Below are 20000 nucleotides of genomic sequence, written 5' to 3' on the forward strand. Positions count from 1 at the left end.
TCCGTGTGATGGTCAGTAAACCAGTTACATTATTAATGTGGTTGTTGTTAGATCGGTTGGTCAATCTGTCAGTCAATCACTTTGTCTGTCAGTCATTGATTAAGTCACGCAATCATACATGCAGTCAGTAAGTAATGCATCTGCAGTTACTGGTTAATCCACCCGTTTTTTTCCGTGTGATGGTCAGTAAACCAGTTACATCATTAATGAGGTTTATTGTTGGATCGGTTGGTCAGTCTGTTAGTCAGTGAGTAAGTCACGCAATCATACATTCAGTCAATAAGTAACGCATCTGCAGTTACTTAGGCAGTCATGCCATCAATAAGTCATTGGCAATCAATCAATCAATCAATCAATCAATCAGGCAGTCGTTCGATCAATCAGTTATTCCCTTGGTCTTTCAGTCAGCCAGTCCTTTATTTATTAAGTCAACCAGTGTTCATTCTGTCACAGTCAGTTACATGTATCTAACCTAAATTCATCTTTTCAGTTTCTCATGTCCTGGTTTACGTTAATCATTTTTTTCCCAGGTTAGTTATGTACTTAGTTACCTTCGGTTTCACGTGGGATCCTCAAGGAAGTAAAGTCATGCTTAAATTAAGCCCGCATCTAGAACTCGGTCCATTGTCACAACTCCAACTGCTACAAACAAGGCTACTTGACAAGGGAGTTATGGTGAATGGTAATGCCAAACAAGAACTCCCGGCCCCGCAACCTTGTTCATTGCCTCCTGATGCAGTACGCTACGAGACGGAGTGCCTTCGGACAGATTTTAACCTTCGAATCAAGCAAGTTCTATTTCAATCACTTCTATGTGCTTATTATGTTGGATTCATTCCAATGAAGTTTTCAGAGGTGAGAGATTTTGTCGCAAACATTAAAAGTTCTACTTGGAGAAGAGCATCCAAAGAACTTTTCAATCAAAAGCCTTCTCCAAATTGAGTGTCAGTGTCTTTTTTCGTCTCGGCGAAACGAAGAAAAACTGTAACTTTTCGGACGTACTGTTTTGGGCAACCAATCAATCGATCGATCGATCAATCAATCAATTAACTAATCCGTCAATCAATCAATCAGTTAACCGATCAATCAATCAATCAATCAAACAAGCAATCGGTCAATTAATTAATCAATAAACCAGTATCATCAGTACAATAGGGCAAAAACGCATCAAAAGATAGGAGTTTTCTATCGAAAGCACATTGGAGTGGATTGGACCCGACACCAATGCAGTCGGTAGTTTTGTCTCGATGTATTATCCCGAAGGGTGTTTTTCAATTCAATGTACATTCAAAACAATGCCTCTGGTCGTTTACTTCAGCTTATGGCTTTTACTAAGACTGTTTTACACTTTTAGTGTCTCGGAAGGCGAGGGTGGAAACGTATCGCAACTTTTATTTTTCGCAATGACACCAGAAGTGATTGCAAAAAACATCTTCATCCGAAACTTTTCTTGATATTTGCAGGATTATTTTAATTCTCTGCAAATTAGTTATGTACGGGTTGTTTTCAACAGTAGAACTGAAGAGGCTCTTTTCATACAGTAGCTCCTTGCTCTATGCTGGTAGCATTGCAGAGCTACAGTACCTTGCCAGAATCCCCGTTCCGGTGTCACTGCATGTTTTCCTTATAATAAACTCATTCATATTTTTTGTTTTCATTTAACAGCAACACCACGTGTATTACGACTTATGGTGGGCTTGCCAACACACTTTGTTTGTTTGGCTGAGTTCTCTTTTAATGCTTATGATGTTCATGATACCATTAAGTTATTGTGACGCCCTACACAAGTGTGCACTCCATCTTGGGGGATGGGAGAGGTATCCATGTGGGCATCGAGATACTCCGCATGTGTGAGTTTTCTATTGTTGTTGTTGTTCTTTATGTGTCGATAACGTGTCGTGGGAAACATACATGTATGAAAGAGCAAAAGCAACGACTAAAGTAAGGGCTACTCGAATGTTATCTTAAATTTCTCGTCGTTGTAATAGGCCACTTCGGAAAATACCATAATAATCTTTGTTTGTCCCCCCAAATTTTGCATAAGCATTGTTTCCAGTTTCTCTTGGGACTTACAATGATCCCAAGAGAAAACAAAAACAATGCTTATGCAAAATTAGGGGGGACAAACAAAGATTATTATGGTATTTTCCGAAGCGGCCTATTGTCTGGGCTACTCGCCACGGTGCCTACTATTGTTACTGCACATACGAATTGCGCATCCCGAGATACTCGGATTTCCTTAGGGGGTTCTTATTAATACATAACAGGGAAATTTTTGCCTGGTTCAAAACTATGCGGAAAAAGCAGAACTTAACAAGTGCTCGTGGTATCCAAAAAGGAAATTGGGGGTAACCATTCATTTATCAGAGATAATTAAGCTTCAATTTGGAAAGGAATACCATGCATTGCTATGTATTTTAAAGCTTTTTACAAATATTGTTGATAATTGATCTTCGAAAAATGCGTAGTTACCCCCAATTTTCTTTTTAGATTTCAGTAACACTTGTTAAGATCAGCTTTTCCCGCATATTCAGTGAAACTGCGCAAAAATATCTTTGAATTAGTAGTCACCGTCCTTAACCCAATTTTCCCAAGCAATTCAGCTGATATTGACCTGCTTGCAGAGTTTTCTCAATAAAAGCTGTTATTTGTACATACGCCAATATTTTATAGTTACAAGTGCGTATATGTTGAACTGAAAAAAGGCCTATTGGTACTTGTAATCTATAAGTCGCTATTGTAATCGAGTGTACGTTTTTTGTGTACTATACTAGATGGTCAGCGTTAACAGTATGGCCTCACGGGGTACTAGTGCGGCATGGTAAGCTTCTCTATCGTGCGCTTGGTATCCACAATGTAGCAATACCAGGAGACTCGCATCATGGAAGATTTTTTGTAAGTACGAAGATGCTTCAAAGATGCTACTTTTATTGAAGACTTGCGCCTGCTTCGGGGACATGGCAGTTTTTAAATAAACTCTAGTGTAGCGTTGGTGGGAAACTGAAACACAAAAATGGGTTTATTAACTCGGTTGATACGGAAAATTGACCCGGAGGGGAAAGGGGGGAGGGGGGGGGGCGTTTACTTGGGTCAATTTTTGCTGGTTATGTGCCGCTGGCCTCTCAGAAATCCTACCCCTTTATGGCCTATTTTATGACCGATTATAGACCCCATCTTAGTCACTTTTGGGTGAATGTAATTTTAGCGACCATTTAGTTCCTCTGACGAAGGGTTAACGCCTCCACCCCTTCCAATTTCCACTAATGGGGATGCGCCGCTGGATGGGGTCGTATTTTCAAGACTGGATTGACCTATAATGATTGCATTTTCAACAGAGTTCCCGACAGTTACCATAATGCAAATTGTCGGGATTTTGGGGGTAAGAATATTCTGGCTAGTGAGATTTCAAAATGAAAAGATTCGCGGTAAAAACAATCGACTTGTCGCATTACGTGATTCCGTTTTGAAATTACAATTAATTGTTAAGCAGTTTGGTAAACAAAGTGACTAAGTTTATATAGGGTCGTTAGCTAACCCCGAAAGCCTCAGCTTTCAACCATTTCAACTGTAGTAGAAATAAAACGCACACGGCAGAAATGAATATAGCGAACTCAATTCGCATTGTAAAACATATACAGTATTTTTAAAACTTGACTTTTCGTATGTAGCAACATACATCATCAGAAGTGACGGTTTAACTATCTGCATAAATTTAATTTGCTAAAAGATGAGAGAGAAGCGGTGGTAACTAGCTTATGGTAGAAGTTACAATGATAGCAAAATATTATATGACTACTGACTATCATATTGTGACAATAGGGCCGTTTATACGAGAGAAAATAAGCCGCGGCTTACTCTGGCCGCGGCGTACATAATACGCGAAAGGAACTATTTATACGAGTATAAACTCCAAGGCCAGGATAACCGCGGCTTAAGGAAGCCTTGAACGTAGATTTTGTACCATTTATACGGGGTGCTCGCGTCTTATGTGAGCCGCGGCTTATTTTCTCTCGTATAAACGGCCCTAATGTCCAAATATGGTCATAGCGCGCTCAATATTCGTCGTGCGTACTCAACAGATACCTGCGATATACGTAATTTTGTGTCGCGGAGAGAAGTGGTAGTTTTTCCAGCTTTTTTTCCCAATAAACGTAGAAAATTGTGCTTTGTCATCAATGTGTTGAATAATTAAACAACTATCCTGCTCAAGCTTGCGGAATATCGCCTGATTTCAGCCCACTCGGCCTATGGCCTCGTCGGCTAAGTATCAGGCGATATTCCGCGCGACTTCGCATGATAATTGTTAAATATTTTGCTATAATTGTAACTTCTACCATAAGCTAGTTAGCAGTACTTCTCTTTTGTCTTTTAGCTTTTTAAATTTATGGAAATAGTTAAACCGTCACTTCTGATTATGTATGTTGCTACATTACATACAAAACGTCAAGTTGTCAAAATACAGTATGTTTTATACAGCGATCTTTGTTCGCTATGTTCATTTCCGCCGTGTGCGTTTTATGTCTACTAAAGTCAGCTTTCAGATTTGTTTACGGTGGTCAATCTACCATTAAACCCATCTCTGCTTGTTGATGGATAAGTCATCATCGAACAATATGGTGAGAATTCTCGACAGTTACGCAAACTGTCTGGAATTCTCCCAACTCCCACTCGTGTTTAGATGAGACTATGTTAACACGGAAAAAGTCCTCTATTGCTTAAGGCCAGCGTTTTACCTGAAGTATGTTTTATACTTTGGATAGTGACTTATCCACTGAATTAAGTTATGCAGCCTTTGAAAAACCGGGGACTGAACTTGAGTTTTGTACATGCAGATAGATGCATTAATCGTTTGTTCTCGCCTTCTCTGCGCTGTTTCCGACAACGAGGAACCTTAATGTACTAGGATTGGTCAAAATGAAAATCACTTTGAACGCGTTTTTGTTTAACACTAGCTGAACTCTCTTTAAATAATCGCCGCAATGTGTTTGTATCCTGGGCTTTGGAATTAAGAGATGAAGTGCGGGCCACGCTCCAGTTCACTTTTGGTTTTGGGTCTGTGCAATGTTTAGTTTGCTAACCTGTTCGCCGTTTTTTTTCGAAAGTCCCAGAAAATATTAACATTTGTGAAACCGCGTATTCTAAGAAGCCGGTAGTTTTACATATGATGGTAAGTTCAAAATTTCATATGCGCGGTACTTTTCGTAAACGGGACCCGGGTGAGTTGCTTTCTTCGGTGTGACGTATGTGAGCATCATTTTATCAATCACCTTCGTTGTTTTTGTTTCTTTCCCGCAGTTTATGTTCGAATCCCCTTTGCGGCTCATAAACTGGATGGCTGCAGTACTTTTACTCCTAGTGTTATATCAACTGTTTATGGTCACGAGATCCCACTCCTGGCACCAGCTGCTTTCGGCCACGGGTCTCCTCACGTTCAACTACCTGACCCTCTACAGGCTCTTCCGTGACCGATGGGCACTCCAGGCGGTAGTGCAAGAGAGATCAGGGACGTGAGACCCTAAATGACCCTATTGAAGATCAGCGTGTTGATAGGGATGCGAATACTTTCAACGGACTTGGTGACTGCTTTAAGGGAACTGGTCAAAACTACTATACTCGAACAGGACCCACCTTTGGGGTAGGGGGATTCTCAAAGACACCACCTATCTTCGAACTTATCACATGAACATTACCGACAACATTTTATGGGCTTTTAAATTTGAGTTGACAAAGGAATATTCAACTAACAAAAGTCGGCATTACTAGACATACATAAATAGTGAGGTTTGAATCTCACTGTAATTTTTTACTGCTGGATAGAGGGGTGGCTACGCAATAAAGACACCATCTTTTGACGTTAAGCAGAGGGGGGGGGGGGGGGGTGGGGGTGCAGGCAGACACCACCATCTATTTTGTGCTTTGGTGGGTCCTGTTCGAATGTGGTAGTTTGACCACTTCCCTATAAATGTAGTGTCGCGATTGTTTGTCGACTTAACGAGGCTCCAACCACTTTCAACGCTTCCAATTGACGCTCATATTAGAAGGATCGGCACCGCAGCGTTGTATCATGTATTGGCAATATTAGGGTATCAAATGAAACACGAATTATTGCTGAACATGATACAGTCATTATTGTGACGTAGTATGTCTCCGTGGCAGCAGGCAAGCCCTGTAAAAACACCTTTTACTTTGCCTTTAGTTGCTTATATCTCAAAAACGAATTGTGACCCCCATTTTTTATTTCTGAAAAGTAGTACGAAGGGCATGATGAAACTTTCTGCAAAGTTTTAAAAAATTCTGTCCAGTGGATTCAGAGCCACCTTAAGTTTATGATTTTTTAAAGGTAGCTCTGAATCCTCTTGCAAGAATTTGAAACTTTGCCAAATTTTCATCGTGGCCGTCTAAAACAATTTATTCACCTTACGATGGTTGAAAGTGGATATTCACACCACCATTCTTCACTTTGGGAAATATTTGCCTGAGGTTCATACGAAGACATCTGGGCCCGGTTGTTCAAAAGCCGATGAGCGCTAATCCCAGATTAAAAATTAACCAAGGAGTTTATTTCTCTACTCCCACATGCTGTGCAACGCAGATATTCGGCGAAACTTTACATTAGAAGAAGTCAATCTTGAAAAACAAAAATAGGCAAAAGAAACTTTCACCAAAAAGGTGAAAACATGAAGCCAAAGTTTATGCTAATCCTAGATTAAGTTAATCGGTTTTCGAACAACTGGGCCCGCAAAAGGAAAGCCACGTCCGCATGAACAACTTTTATGTGGCAATTTTCACGTGAGAAAAATATTGATTTGCCCGTGCTGATGGACAGCAATTGACCTCTTTAGCTTGTACGTTTTGTTTTCCCATTTCAGTCCACGTGATGTTCCCTAGAGGATTTTCCTTTTGTTTTTTCATAAGCTATGTCCCCGTTATTGCTGCTTAAGGGGGATGGCACTTAACTACAGAAAAAGACAATGGTTGCTAAGGGAGCTTTTTAGTCTAAGAGCCCTACAAAAAGGTTGCATGGATGGTTCTTTGAAGTAATTTTTTCAGTGGAATCCGACATCACTTCAATCAAAAGACGCATGCGCAACTAGTCACAGTCCTCTTCCGTGCGTTTTAGTGAAAAACAGGTAAAAGTTTTCGGGAAACGAAAGGAGGAGGCGGTTTTTCGTAAACTGTAGCATAGAATTTCTTTTTGGACAAAAAAATGGAACTGATATTTTGAAAAGTGAAACAAAGGAGGGCCTTTGTTAGAATGTTCTCGTACTGTTGCGTTAACAATTTGTGAAAAAAAAAAGTAAACTCGCTGAGTTTTAAGGTATTTTCTGTTTTGATCACGTGATTTACCAAATATGGTTGTGAATGGAACCAGACAAAGGTTCACTCAACCTTATTTGGTAAATCACGTGATAGAGCAACTGTAGAGTTAAAGTAATTCGAGAAATGACTATTTGAAGGGGTCCATGGCAACGGTTTGGGAGTTAAGAGCTACCCCCCTTAAGTTCCCTTATTTCTCGCATAAAATAGAGCGCACAGGCTTTTGCTTAAACCGCATTTGGACAAATCAGTTTCTCTTCCACGTATGGTTGCTTATGAAGACGAGGCCTAAAGTTGCGGCTTTCACCTTATATTAGTCCTGACCAATCGCATTCCTGTCAGCAGCAACTACAGTAAAAGTTGGTGTTAACGGTTGAACAAGTAATTTATGAAATAGAAATAAAAAATTGAGTCATAGCGAGAAGCTGTTTCAGTTTGTTAACTCTATTCTTAAAAAAGTCTATCTTTATTTCATACCAGTTTATTTACATTTCTACAAGCAACAGCTGGACATGCGACCCGCACAATCTCAAAAAAGTTAACTTATGAGGTTATTCCTTCAAAGATCAATAAATAAATCCTCTCCCCGAAGTACCTTTGCACTCTGAACACGATAAAATATCTACAGTTTTGCGACAAACACTTTCTTTTATGGCAGTCACCTTGCCGAATCCCAAACACGGGTCTCACAGGTGATAAGGCGCTAACCGAAATTACCTCAAGACCAGACTACTTTTGGTCTAGTCTAGCCCAGTCACTTCTCAGTCAGTCGAGCTGCCCTCTTTATTCATGCAAGCGAGAGCCGAAGGGAGAGCATTTTCCCCGCGGCTCTTCGGCTCGCTTGCGTGAATGAAGTGAGCGGCTCGACTGACTTTGAAGGGACTGCTGGCAGTATAATTCTAGCCCAAATGTACAAGATGGCACATTGTATCGCTTCCTCGCGTTAATCTCCCCTCGTACATCATTTAACATTTGACTATCGCCCAGTCGGCATCACACTGGTCGAACCTGCCAGGAGTTGACCTCAAGAACCACTTCCCGTGTAAACAGGCGATCTGTCTGGTCGTCATCTCGTGTGCAACAGTTTGTTGTTAGATGTGAACGCTTTATTCTTTCCCTGCCTGGTTTGTGAGCTACCCTGACCTCTCTGCAATACAAATTCGATCAAGGGTTATCACTACCTGTCACAAACAAACCGAAACGGAGCGTAATTGGTCAGTTTCAAATGCAGTCAATGTAAGGAGTTCTTGGACCTTTACAGATAGCGCGAAAGAGCACATTATACATTACTCGGGAGCACAGGAAAACACTTCTCACGTTTGATAATAGCCCATTTCCAAGTTGCTGCATGCCTCAGTTTCAAAGCGAGTCCTGGTGCACAACCATTCCAACGGAAATGAGTTGCGTATTCTTATGCAAATCAAACTCATTTCCCTTACAATAGTTGAGCACCAAGACAAACAGAAACTTGGAAATGGCTTATTATGCTGCCGTTTCCTAACATGTTTCACACTTCGGCGAAGAAAAAGAGTTCAGTACGCACAATATAATTATACAGAAAAACAAACGAACAGTGCGTGAGATTTTCGCCGCCAACGTTTATTGGCGGTGCCTCACCATTGTACATGTAATATTTCCGACAAGTGCAGACGAAACAAGAGACATATGTCAACAAATTTCCGGCACCTTTCGGCCTCCAGCGTCAGTCATTCTGGATTTCTGTGAAATCGCCTTGGTGACTTCTTCCTGGGCTGTAGGCCAAAAACCAAATTTAACATCAGACTCAAAGGTAATAAATCCCCAAATAAAAGTTATTACTTGTTTCTGTCATATAAATCTCAAATACGGACGCACCTGTTTCTAAAGGGAAATTTGCGTTTGAAAATAGCCAGGCCTTTTCACTGTAAAAGATTTCAGTCTCAACCGTCAGTTAAAAAGAAGTAACCAGAAATTCCTCTTCCCGCCATAAAAATGCCTTTTTAAAGCACCTTGAAAATGGCACACGCGCGAAAATGAAATACCAGTCCGTGGTTCATACCGTAGCTCAGGCTGCTTCGAAAACTCATTAATAATTCATGAGCCTAGCAGCCTATCAAAACACCGATAAAACGTCACGTGTATGAGCTTTATATCCTGATAAAACACTCCTCGTTAGTATTCTTTATATAAAGAATACTGTTAAGGCATAGCTTGTTTTTCTGATATGCTAATATTCTCCTCACAATTTGAAGGGACTGGAATGGTTTTGAAGCCGTTCAACAAACTCCTAACACGTGTCTTATAATCGGGTCTAAAAAACAGATAAAACACTGCTGCTCGTCTTTTAAATATCACATAAAGTCAACATGTTTTATTTTTAATCAAGGGCGATATGAAGCAATCCTTTTCCTCCCACAAGAATCACTCACAGATTTACTCTATCCAACGCCAGACTATCTTCCCCGTCAGTGGGCGGTGCCCTTAGAAGCTAGAGTTAACTTTTTAATTTTTTGTTTTGTTTTCTGTCCAAGGGCCTGGCGTTTAAACAACTTCAAACATTATTTGATGAGCAAACATGCTGAAATTGAAGTGAGTGGGGAAATGGTTAAAGCAAGTCTGACCTAACTCAGACATCAAACCCCAAAGCCAAAGAACTATGGGTCACAAACACGTGGATACAAGTGGCTGACCAAGTGTGGTACGCATGCGCGCGCCAAACATGTTTGATACGGCTGTCCAAACGAACAAAACTTTGCGCATCAAACACGAGAACAAAAAGAAATGTTTTAAGTTGTTTGATGGCCTTCAAATTTTATCGAACACGATCAAACAGTACCAAACAAGGTTGCCAAACAGTAAAATGTTTGATCACTATAAACAATTTTTGATGTTGTTTGGCCAGGCCCTAAGGGTACTTACCCACGCAATTAATAGATAGGATTTGTGGCGAGGGAAGTAAGAATAGAAAACTACTGACGCCAAGCAAAGCTGATTTTGGAATTGAAACTCAACAACTTGAAGACAGAGTGAGAGAAAATGACTCGTATATACAGACAAAAAAGATCTTCAAACGACTAAATTGTTACCTCTTAGTCTTTCATTCAGACGATCCAAAGATTGCAGCAACCTCTGCTCCTCTAATGAAATAGCACTTGGACCTAAAACGCATCAATGGAATACATAATTTTCATACATGTAATTAAGAAAAAAAGAGTAAACCAATGGCCGTTGTCACACCAGACCGGATTATCCGTCTGCTACATTTTCCGTCTTGGTATGAGTTCCAGACAGATAAACTGTTTGAATCTTTCCCGTCTCGAATTCACATTAGACGGATCGAACACGGATTTTTTTCTCAGGCGCAACTTTAGACGCCATGTTTTCCTTCCCAGAACTCAGTGCGCTCTTTCTAGTTCCAGGCTTTTCAGGGCAAAATAAGATGACTTAATCCGTCCTGATGTGAATTCAAGACGAATCATCCGTCTTTAATAGACCGATAAAAATAGACGCATTATCCGCCTAAAATGATCACCGTTCCGTTTTCACACTAAGACGGATTATCCGCGCTGGACGGATAACCCGTCTTTGACGGATTATCCGTCTGTAGTGTGAAAACGGCCATTAAAACAAATAATAATCTTCCAAACCTACCACGCCATGGGTATATTAAAACTCAGCAACATACATAAAACGTAAGTAAAGTAAAATAGTCCGGGTGAGTATAGTCCTGGCAAGGACACGTACACACCTTAGACCGATAGACGAAATGCATTAATCACTGTTTAGTCTTCACAGCCAATTACATCTAGGCTCAACTGACACCGTCACAGTCGAACAATAACATCACGAATAAGTTGACCAATGACATCTGCGACCAGAGTTTTTATAGTGTCTACCGACGTTACAAAAATCACTTGACTCTGACTTCCACTCGGGTTCATCTCAAACAAGTCCTTCTCAGGCCTGGTATGGCTACACTCACCCGGACGATCGTACTTTACTTAATTAATTATGACTCCTGGGTTCAAACCATTTCCGATTTTACACACAAAATAGTATATCTAAAAATACGCAGTCTCTACTTCTAATTTCTTTTCACCTACAGTCAACACGGTATGGTCATGTCACGTTCAGGTCACATTCGTGTCACATTCGTGTCACAGTCCTGATGCAGTTGTGGGACGGTCGTGTTGAACTCGTGCAGAGGTCAAGTGGTCATACACTCTAGCCGCAATAGGGGTATTGACTGTGAAACGCGTTTGTCTAACCTATTCTACCGGCCATCACAGCTTGGTGCGGCTGGTGGGATGATGTCTCCGAAAAATTGTCCTGCTGTTTGTGGAGCATTGCCTTTTCTGAGGCCTTCATCACTGCTTGCATTTCAACGGGAGACAATGGCTGTGAGCTTCCAACTGCAACAAAAAGAACAGATGTAACAGGACAAGTGACCGCTAAAATGATGGCTTGGGCAAACTTGTCTCACCTCTTGTAGACATCGAAGCACTTGGTCCAGTCTGACATGCTACAGGGTTATATTCGTGCTGCCTCGGCAGCGGTGGTCTCCCATTTTGACCATGAGCGTTTTTCTGAAGCCTTCTGCTTCGGGATACACGGTGCTGCAACAAGGGTGACCTCTTTGCTGACAGACTGTCCGAAGAGCTATCTCGCCGTAGCACCTCATGGGAGCCGTATCGACGCAGTCCTCCAAGAGTGCTACCAGCGCCTTGAGCTGGCACCCCAAGGAGGCGTTTTCCGCGCATAGTCTGACTGTTGGTCACATTCTGAGGTAGGGGGTTATTTTGATGGAATTCTTGTTGCATTGAGCTAGAACACGTACTGGAACGTCGCACATCCACTTGGTTGACACACGAGTCGGAACCCACGGACTTTGTACTGCCTCCGTGAAGGTATGATCGTACATGTGCCCACAAGTGGTTGATCTCATCATCTGTTGGTGTTTTGTCAAGAGATGCAAACTTACTACAGTCATCGTTTTCACTTTCATTAGAATTCATTCCATTTGCCTGGAAGAATTCATCTCGCTCTTGAATTACGGTGGCAGCACTTATGGGATGACCAGAAGTTGATGTTGCATATTCTTGTCTTCTCTTATCGACAGAGAATCGCTGATTTATGCCAGGGGCATGAAGAGGGTTTTTCGAACTGTCTGTGACTTGACTTGTTGCTTTAATTGTGTTGGGATATCCATCAAACGCTACTTGGTAGTAGCCGTTTGAGACACTACCCCTCTCAGAGGCGTTATTAGGTCTGCTTCCTCCTGATGCAATCAGTTGATGATCAGTATCGCTTAGCAGCCCCATCCCTATGTTGTCTTCCCCTGGTCTCATTGTATACGAGCCAGCACTTTGGGAGTCAATGCCATGAGCAGTTACAGCTCCAGTGACCCCTGCAGGATGTCTTCCCGGTCTTGACCCAGATACGTGGTGGTAGCTGTCATTGTTCACCTTCAAACCTCTTTGGAAACCTTCCTCGCCGCGTGCAACAACGTTCACGTTCCCATCTGCCGGGGATCTTCCAGCTCGTGATCCAGCTGATCCCACTCGAGGACGATGCACTCTTCGACTGATAGCCTCTTGTTTTGATGCATGATTCTCAATCACTTCATCCTCTGGATTAGACCCATCAATAGCCGTTGAGCTGAGTCGAGATGAGAACTTTCTCTTATCATCACTAAAGTCTACCTTCAACGAGTTTATAATCCTCTGATGCTGTTCTTCGGCTGCCGTGTGCCTTGCTCTCATAGTCATCATTTCCATGTTACGTTTGATGCCTTCAATGATACCGTCAAAATCTTCTTCTCTCTCTTTGTCGCCACTCTCTGGTCGTTTAGGCCGATTCCTTCCCAACTCTGAATGCGGAGGAGACGAACTTTGCCTGTCCATTTGATTGTTATTCGCAATTTTGCTAATCTTCACGGACTGCCCGCGGCTTGATACTGCAGAATTGTTGTACAGTCCCTTTCGTGAGTTAACAGTGGTTTGCTTTCTGTGGAAACTGCTTGGATGCACCCGCCCTCTGGCAGTTTTTTTCGTGGCTGGAGGTCTTGGAATCAAGGATCTTGTAGACTTCGGGCTTGATGAAGTGGATGCATTTGATGAGGGAGAAGCTGAATGCTTTGGTCTGGATACATTATTATTGGTCTTCTTTTTCTTATTACCTGTTGTTTCACCTTCCAACGGTCCTGCGATGTCAAAACCTTTTCCATTGAATGAATGACCTTGATCTTCAAGTTCGGGCGACACCATTATTTTGGATGTTGCTCCTTGAGATTCAGTTACCTGCTTATCTTCATGAGGATTACCTCTTCCAGTAAGTGGAAGAGGCTGGCTGTCCATCTCTTGTTCTTCTTGCCCGGTCTCATGCATCCTCGCCAAGCGATCTCCAACGCTAGTGTAAAAAGGGTATGGGAAATTCTGGTGAAACGTTCCCTGAAAAGGTGTCTGCAAAGTATTGTACAGATTTGTACAGTGGTGGTCAAAATGTGGAACAGTGACTAATGCAGAGGGTGCACTAGAGTGAGTTGGCTGATAAAACTCGAAACCAGATGTGACTGGAAAATCGCTTTTCATCCAGCCTGGCTTGGTTTGGGTAGGCTCCCCTTTAATGTCTTTAATGGGTCCACGATCAAGCACCTCATCCCCTTTGACTCGTAGAACACCACTAGGAGGTGCTGAATCAGTTAGTAACTCTCTTGTATTGTTTTCTGATGCCCTTCGAGTGTACTTTTCAAAAGAATCCTTTAGTTCATGTGGACCAATCGTCCAAGTTACGGACACGTTTTCTTTCATATAATTCTCTTCATTTTGGCGTTCCATATCATCCGCATCTTTTTCATCCAAGCTGTCCCTGACTAACTCTAAGCTGTCATTAAGCTCTTGGTCACCCACAACCTCAATTTGCTCTTCCGTGAATGACGTTTCGTTTCCAATACTACCTTGTCCCAAGGAAAGCTCTGCTTTAATTGCTTGAGATGGAAGGTTATTGTCAATAGCAACAGGCTTTGGTTTTCGCTGATCATAGTTAATAACAGTGGCAACAACTGGACCCTTCCCAAAGTTATCAACAGTTGTGGTATGACTGTGACTTGTACTGATACCTACTTGCTCAGTACCTGTTTGCTTCACGGATGGAATCCCTGCAAATTGGTTTCCCTTTTGGTTTACCCCTGGCTGTGCTGAAGCTGAAACAGAGCCGGAAGATGGTGTCTTGTAGTGGTTGTTTAAATTTCGAGAATACAACATTGTATACACCTTAGTACTTTGCTTTTCCTCTGTGACCAGTTTCCCAGTCACTCCATCGTCAAACTCTATGCTGTCAGAAAAAGTGACCCTTCTCTTACCAGCAGACTTAGCGTTGTCCCGACCACCTTTAGCCATTATGCCGTTAACAAATTGATCAGATTCTTTTCCTCTTCCTGGAAATTCATCCAAACTGTCTAAGCTTGTGACACTACCCCCTGGTGATTCCCTTCCCATTATGCAAGGCAGGGCACCTTCAGGGGCACCTTTTTGCAACTCATCACTGATAAAAGCAAGCTTTGGTCCACTCCTAGCGATGGCATCAGCTCGCAACTTTTCTTGCTCTGCTACGTTCAGTGTGTCAGCAATTGGGGCATTGTCCGTTATTTCACCCATTCCTCCAACAACTGCGCAGGCATCATATTGCACTGCACTTGCACGTGAGCCATACGGATCGAAAGCTGGATGTCCGGAATAAAGTTTTCCTTCATTTCTTGAATCATTCATGGAATACAAAAATCCACTGTCTGTAGAACCATGGTATGGGTTTTGAAAGTTGTAATTTCCTGGCATCTCATCCCTCCACGTCTTTGGTGCAGCCTGTTCTTGGGGAGCTAGTTGGTTTGGTGCAGTAGCAAAATGTGGCACTTGTTTTCCATTTTTAATTTCTATTGTATGGTTTCTGACTATATAAAGACCATTGCGAACTGGAATTGGCTCTGAAACAGGATGATAGTTCAATAATTAATTTAAAAAAAATGATTTATACTCCATTCACACTAACATGAGAACAGGCACATCAAAATGTAGGACTGGCTTTTACATGAGATTCAGGTGAGTTTCAATAAATGCTTTGATCTGTGCTAAATTTGTAGTGGACATTAAACTCAAAATATTTTTTTTTAAAAAGAAAACAAGTTGAAACCGTGTTCAACTTAATACGTTCAAAACACGGTTAAGGTTTTGTGTGAACAGGGTATAAGTCATGTCGTTCTTGTGCTTTACTATAAAAAAGGACCTGGTAGATACATGTATGTTGACTTTCTTGCCTGGTGCCTTGGACACAATGGCCATGAATTGCACTTCCTTTGTCATTTTTTTTCTTCACATCTACAGTGTCTGTATATTTTGCTTTCATTTTGTTAAAAACCGCTAAACGCTCCACACAAAATGCTGCTTCTTCCCGCTAAATCGATGAATAAGCTGTAGTGTCACGCAAAGAAAGAGGAATCCAACACATGTGCTAATATAACCAAACCACTGACAACAATTGACTGTAGTCGCTCCTAGTTGTTAACTCAGTTGAAGTGCATTTACATGTAACCTCATTATACTGTAACTGGTTTTACCTTTTTCAGTAGCATGTTTTGCATTGTCCTGTTGTATCAGCGTTTTCTTCTGCAATGTGTCTTTCTGGAATCGTTGAGTCACCTCCTGTTGTTCCTGTTTTCTCTTGGCTAACACTTCCTTTCTTACTTTCTCTTCATTGTCCTGCTGCTCTTGTTTTCTTTCTTCAATGGCTCTAAAAAGAGATCATTATATTCAAAAAGAAATTCAGAGTACTCTAACAAGAGCGAAAGTACCCAACAGCAGTAACCAGCAGGATGTGTCACATCGATGAAAACAGTTACATGTAATAAAATTATAGAATATACTAGCCTGAACAAAGCACTTGCCTGAATTTATGTGGAGAAGAGAACCACAGCTTATTAGGTCAGTTTTCAACATACAGTAGTTATAACACAAAACAAAGACACAGAATTACAAGAAGAGAGGGGGTCTTTCCAATCACATTGAATACCCTACCTAGCAGTACACATAAAAAACTACTGGGCAGTATAATCCACAACAAGAACTATATACAGTAACTCTTAGGTGACATACAGTGTTATATGTATCTAGACCTTCACTCAACAAAATGAGCACTGGTCAAGTGCCCCTGATCAAATGTATCCGACTGGGATACAATTCCGCACTTTTTGCCCGCTCCGGATGTTTTGCTTTGATTGTTGAAGGAAAAGTCTAAATATAGAACAAAGCACCTAATGTCTGGTCCCTCTGGAAACTAGTTCGCTTTGTTTTCCCTTGAGTCCTGATGTTTCCCTTGAACTTCGCATCAGGAAACATCAGGAATCTTGGGAAGACAAAAACTTACTGTTTCCCTTGGGACCATAAATTAAGTGTATATTTATTTATTACACTGTACATAACAATGTAATTATGCAAATCAGAAAACATTTAACATTTTCAGTCTGAAAAAATATGCAGAACACTTATCACCTGAACCTAAAAACCCAGTTGAAAGTATTCAGAACAACAGTGACCACAAAAATGCCACCTTACCCCTTCAACCAGACAATACGACTAACCCACAGAACTCCTGGCAACTGTAAATGATGCAAGAAATCAACATCGCAATGTGAGCTCTAGAGAAATAACATTTTTTTGTGAAATGTCTTAAAAAAATGTCCCTAATAACTTAAGCCAGGCATTCTGGCTTACATAAATGTACATGACTTTACATTGATTTCTTGAAGGTCACATGTGGATTACTTTCAGAGTATGCTTTTGATGTGTCTAAAGAAAATTACATGTATCTTGACAACTCTTTCATTTCTTTCAACCGACTTACAAAAGATATTGGACTCTTACTTTCTTCTGCGATTTGTCTCTTTTGATAGCTCCTTGGCTCTGTCACTTTTTTCCTTCACAAATTCCTTCCTTTCATCTTTAAGCTTATCAAGTTGCTCTTGATGGATGCTCTTGAACTTTTCACTGCACAGATGTTAAGGAAAGTGTACAATAAACATTCAATGAACTGATTAAGTGTGCATATTTTCACCTGCACTCTGTAAGGGAGCTCGTCCATTGTTATTTCTTGGACATGTGTACTTCAAGACCCTAGAACACTCACCTACCCCAAGTGTGGCAAGGTTTCAACAGAAGCAACCACCAGTATGACTTGATCGTGAGCTTAAGTTTGACACAAGAGTTTCTAATCTTAAAGCATTTTATGACCCCAAAAATCTACAATCTGTAACTCAATCCCACGTTTACTCTCTACCGTGACATAACAAAATCTTCTTACCAAGTGATTGACTAAAGCAAGTGACCTTAATTTTAAAAAGTCATTTGGCAACAACACATGTCCAGGTGAACTCAGAGTTTGTGTTGGATTATAACCCTGAAGGTTTTTCTCTGGCTATTGATTCAGTAAAACAAAACCAAAAAACCAACAAATTACAGTGAATTCTAACCTGTACATGTACATTGCAATGTTCTAATAAAAATTCTACTCTAAATAATGACTGTTTAACTCAAGAGTCAGCAGAAATCTTGACTGAAAAATTTGACTATAGTTTTCTACAAGTAAAAAAATAAAGAAAGAGAGAAACATTCACCAATCCCCTATTGACTGCAGTTGTAGAAGGAGGATAATTTACAAATTCAGTAGCCACACATACATCTACATCTACATGTACCATACTTCACAATGCCATTATTTTAAACTTCAGCATCCACTTTCATATACACTGTAAAATATCTTTTTTACTTTCATGAGAAACTGTCAAATGACTAGAATCAAAAAGAAACATTTCACTTACATGTAAGAAGGAAAGCATTAACAAAACAAATCAACCACAATATTAGTCTCTTGACAAAAGGCAAATGAACATAATTTGTTCTTCCCGAAATGAAACAGGACTACATGTAATATCATTAAATTGTCTGTACATGTATTAAAGCATTACTTAGATCTTTCAGATTTAAGGGGTTTACAGTAAATGATACCAGGTTTTATCAATATTTACATGTATATTTTTTAAACGGATTATTGCAAAAGCTGTAAAAGGTAGCAAACAGCACTGTATACCAATGTGTTCGATATCTTTTTCGTTAAATGTTTGCAGCTGCCATACTTTTGTTCTGTCAATTTCAAAACTGGATTCTCCTATCACACAACTTTGATCATTCTTTCTTTCTTTTCTTTTTTTTTCCATCTTGGTTAGCCATCAATCGGGTTGTGTTGTACCTCAATAAAGAGGCTTCAGGATTGGCCAAAAGAACAATACAACGAACAAAGGTAACAATGGATTTAGCACAGAAAACAATGGGAAGTATGGCACTATACAGCCAATTAAATGTAGTGTTAAACAAGAGGTACGACCCTACCCAATCAATCACTTGAAAACACTTACATGTAGGGTGTGTTTGATTGACCCTATTCTGGAATAAAACTGTATGCCTGGCATTTTGAAGCAACAAGGATACTAAAGATAGTATTATGTTTAAGATGTCATGTTAACCCATTCATCCCTAAACCGGCCTAAACCGACCATACTTAGTATTTTACTCTGTCTAACGCCAGACGATTTTACTTGTCAATGGAGAACCCCCAGGAGTCAATGGGTTAAAAGGTGTTTGACAATTTTAATGTGAATCTCTGTAAAAATGAAGGATTTCTAACTTCTATTCCATGGATGTATTCCTATTCAGGAACATGGTCAATCAAACGCATACCTAGAAACTACTGTTTTGTCCTTTACGCTGATTAATGTGGAACAATAATAAACTGTATGTAACAAGAATTGATTCTTCATCTGACTTCTACACAGGGTTCTCCCTAGTTTTCAGCGCAACAGGTATGGCACCCTTTTAAACCGGTAAAGCAATTAGTTAATGTTGGACGTTCTGCAAAGGATAAGCAACTTCTGAGCGATTGCAGGCAGTAATAAGTGCTCTTACAAGCGGTAGATTTTACCGGTTACCGCCTGATAAGGAGAACCCTGCTTCTACAACTGGTGCCTAATAAAATTGAATTAGAAAGATAGATAACAGTTACTTACTGCTTGACAAAAATTGTTCAATGAAAAGTGGCAAAATTATGTTTACCTACAATGTATGTTTATCAATATTTAGCACTTGATGTATTCTTGCAAATGCAGGTACATTGCATGTAATCTGCATTATTTTTATTTTTTTGTAATTTTGGTAAATTTTGACAATAGTTTAAAGGCATGGAGAAAAATTATACATTTTTCTGTTAAATAACAAATCTAAAACATCAGCAAACATGTATTAAATATTTGATTAAAAGGAAGGAACTCATTTACATAATTCATTAAGTTTATTTTTAAAAAGACAACCAAGCCACAATTAAAGATAAAAAGACCACATTTTCTTGTTAATACATTGGTATACAAAATCCTCCCTTATTCTGAATTCAATCATGACTATGTATTTGGAAAGGAAGTTTTAAGTCATATACAGTAGACACAATTCAACACTGTGCTACGTTGTAGTCTTTGTCAGCTTGCAAAAAAATTACACCTGCCTTCAAACAAAAGCTTCAGCAGTTGGCTCAGACAGCAAATGGCAAATAACTTATTGTTGGTTTAGAGTCCTAAAGTGTGACGTCTTAAAAAATTAAATTTGTGACATGGG

At 40.3% G+C, this 20000-nt stretch overlaps 2 protein-coding genes across 2 annotated transcripts in view; one reads left to right on the forward strand and one right to left on the reverse strand.

Annotated features, from left to right (window-relative positions):
• The window catches only part of LOC138052457 (transmembrane protein 39A-like), a 20826-nt gene extending 13545 nt beyond the window's left edge, over positions 1-7281 (forward strand). The window contains exons 5-8 of the mRNA XM_068898963.1: positions 531-855; positions 1666-1850; positions 2775-2895; positions 5296-7281. Coding sequence (XP_068755064.1) covers positions 531-855; positions 1666-1850; positions 2775-2895; positions 5296-5511 — 847 coding nt within the window. The 3' untranslated portion in view covers positions 5512-7281. The remainder of the gene's footprint in view (positions 1-530; positions 856-1665; positions 1851-2774; positions 2896-5295) is intronic.
• A 486-nt stretch (positions 7282-7767) lies between these two features.
• The window catches only part of LOC138052456 (uncharacterized), a 13569-nt gene continuing 1336 nt past the window's right edge, over positions 7768-20000 (reverse strand). Inside the window, exons 2-8 of the mRNA XM_068898962.1 lie at positions 17208-17330; positions 15905-16077; positions 11780-15274; positions 11565-11708; positions 10383-10454; positions 9004-9068; positions 7768-8464 (exon numbers count right to left, since the gene is read on the reverse strand). Of these exons, the coding sequence (XP_068755063.1) occupies positions 8384-8464; positions 9004-9068; positions 10383-10454; positions 11565-11708; positions 11780-15274; positions 15905-16077; positions 17208-17330 (4153 nt within the window). The 3' untranslated portion in view covers positions 7768-8383. The remainder of the gene's footprint in view (positions 8465-9003; positions 9069-10382; positions 10455-11564; positions 11709-11779; positions 15275-15904; positions 16078-17207; positions 17331-20000) is intronic.

This window comes from Montipora capricornis, chromosome 6 (genome assembly GCF_036669925.1).
Source record: "Montipora capricornis isolate CH-2021 chromosome 6, ASM3666992v2, whole genome shotgun sequence".
Taxonomy (NCBI): Eukaryota; Metazoa; Cnidaria; class Anthozoa; order Scleractinia; family Acroporidae; genus Montipora; species Montipora capricornis.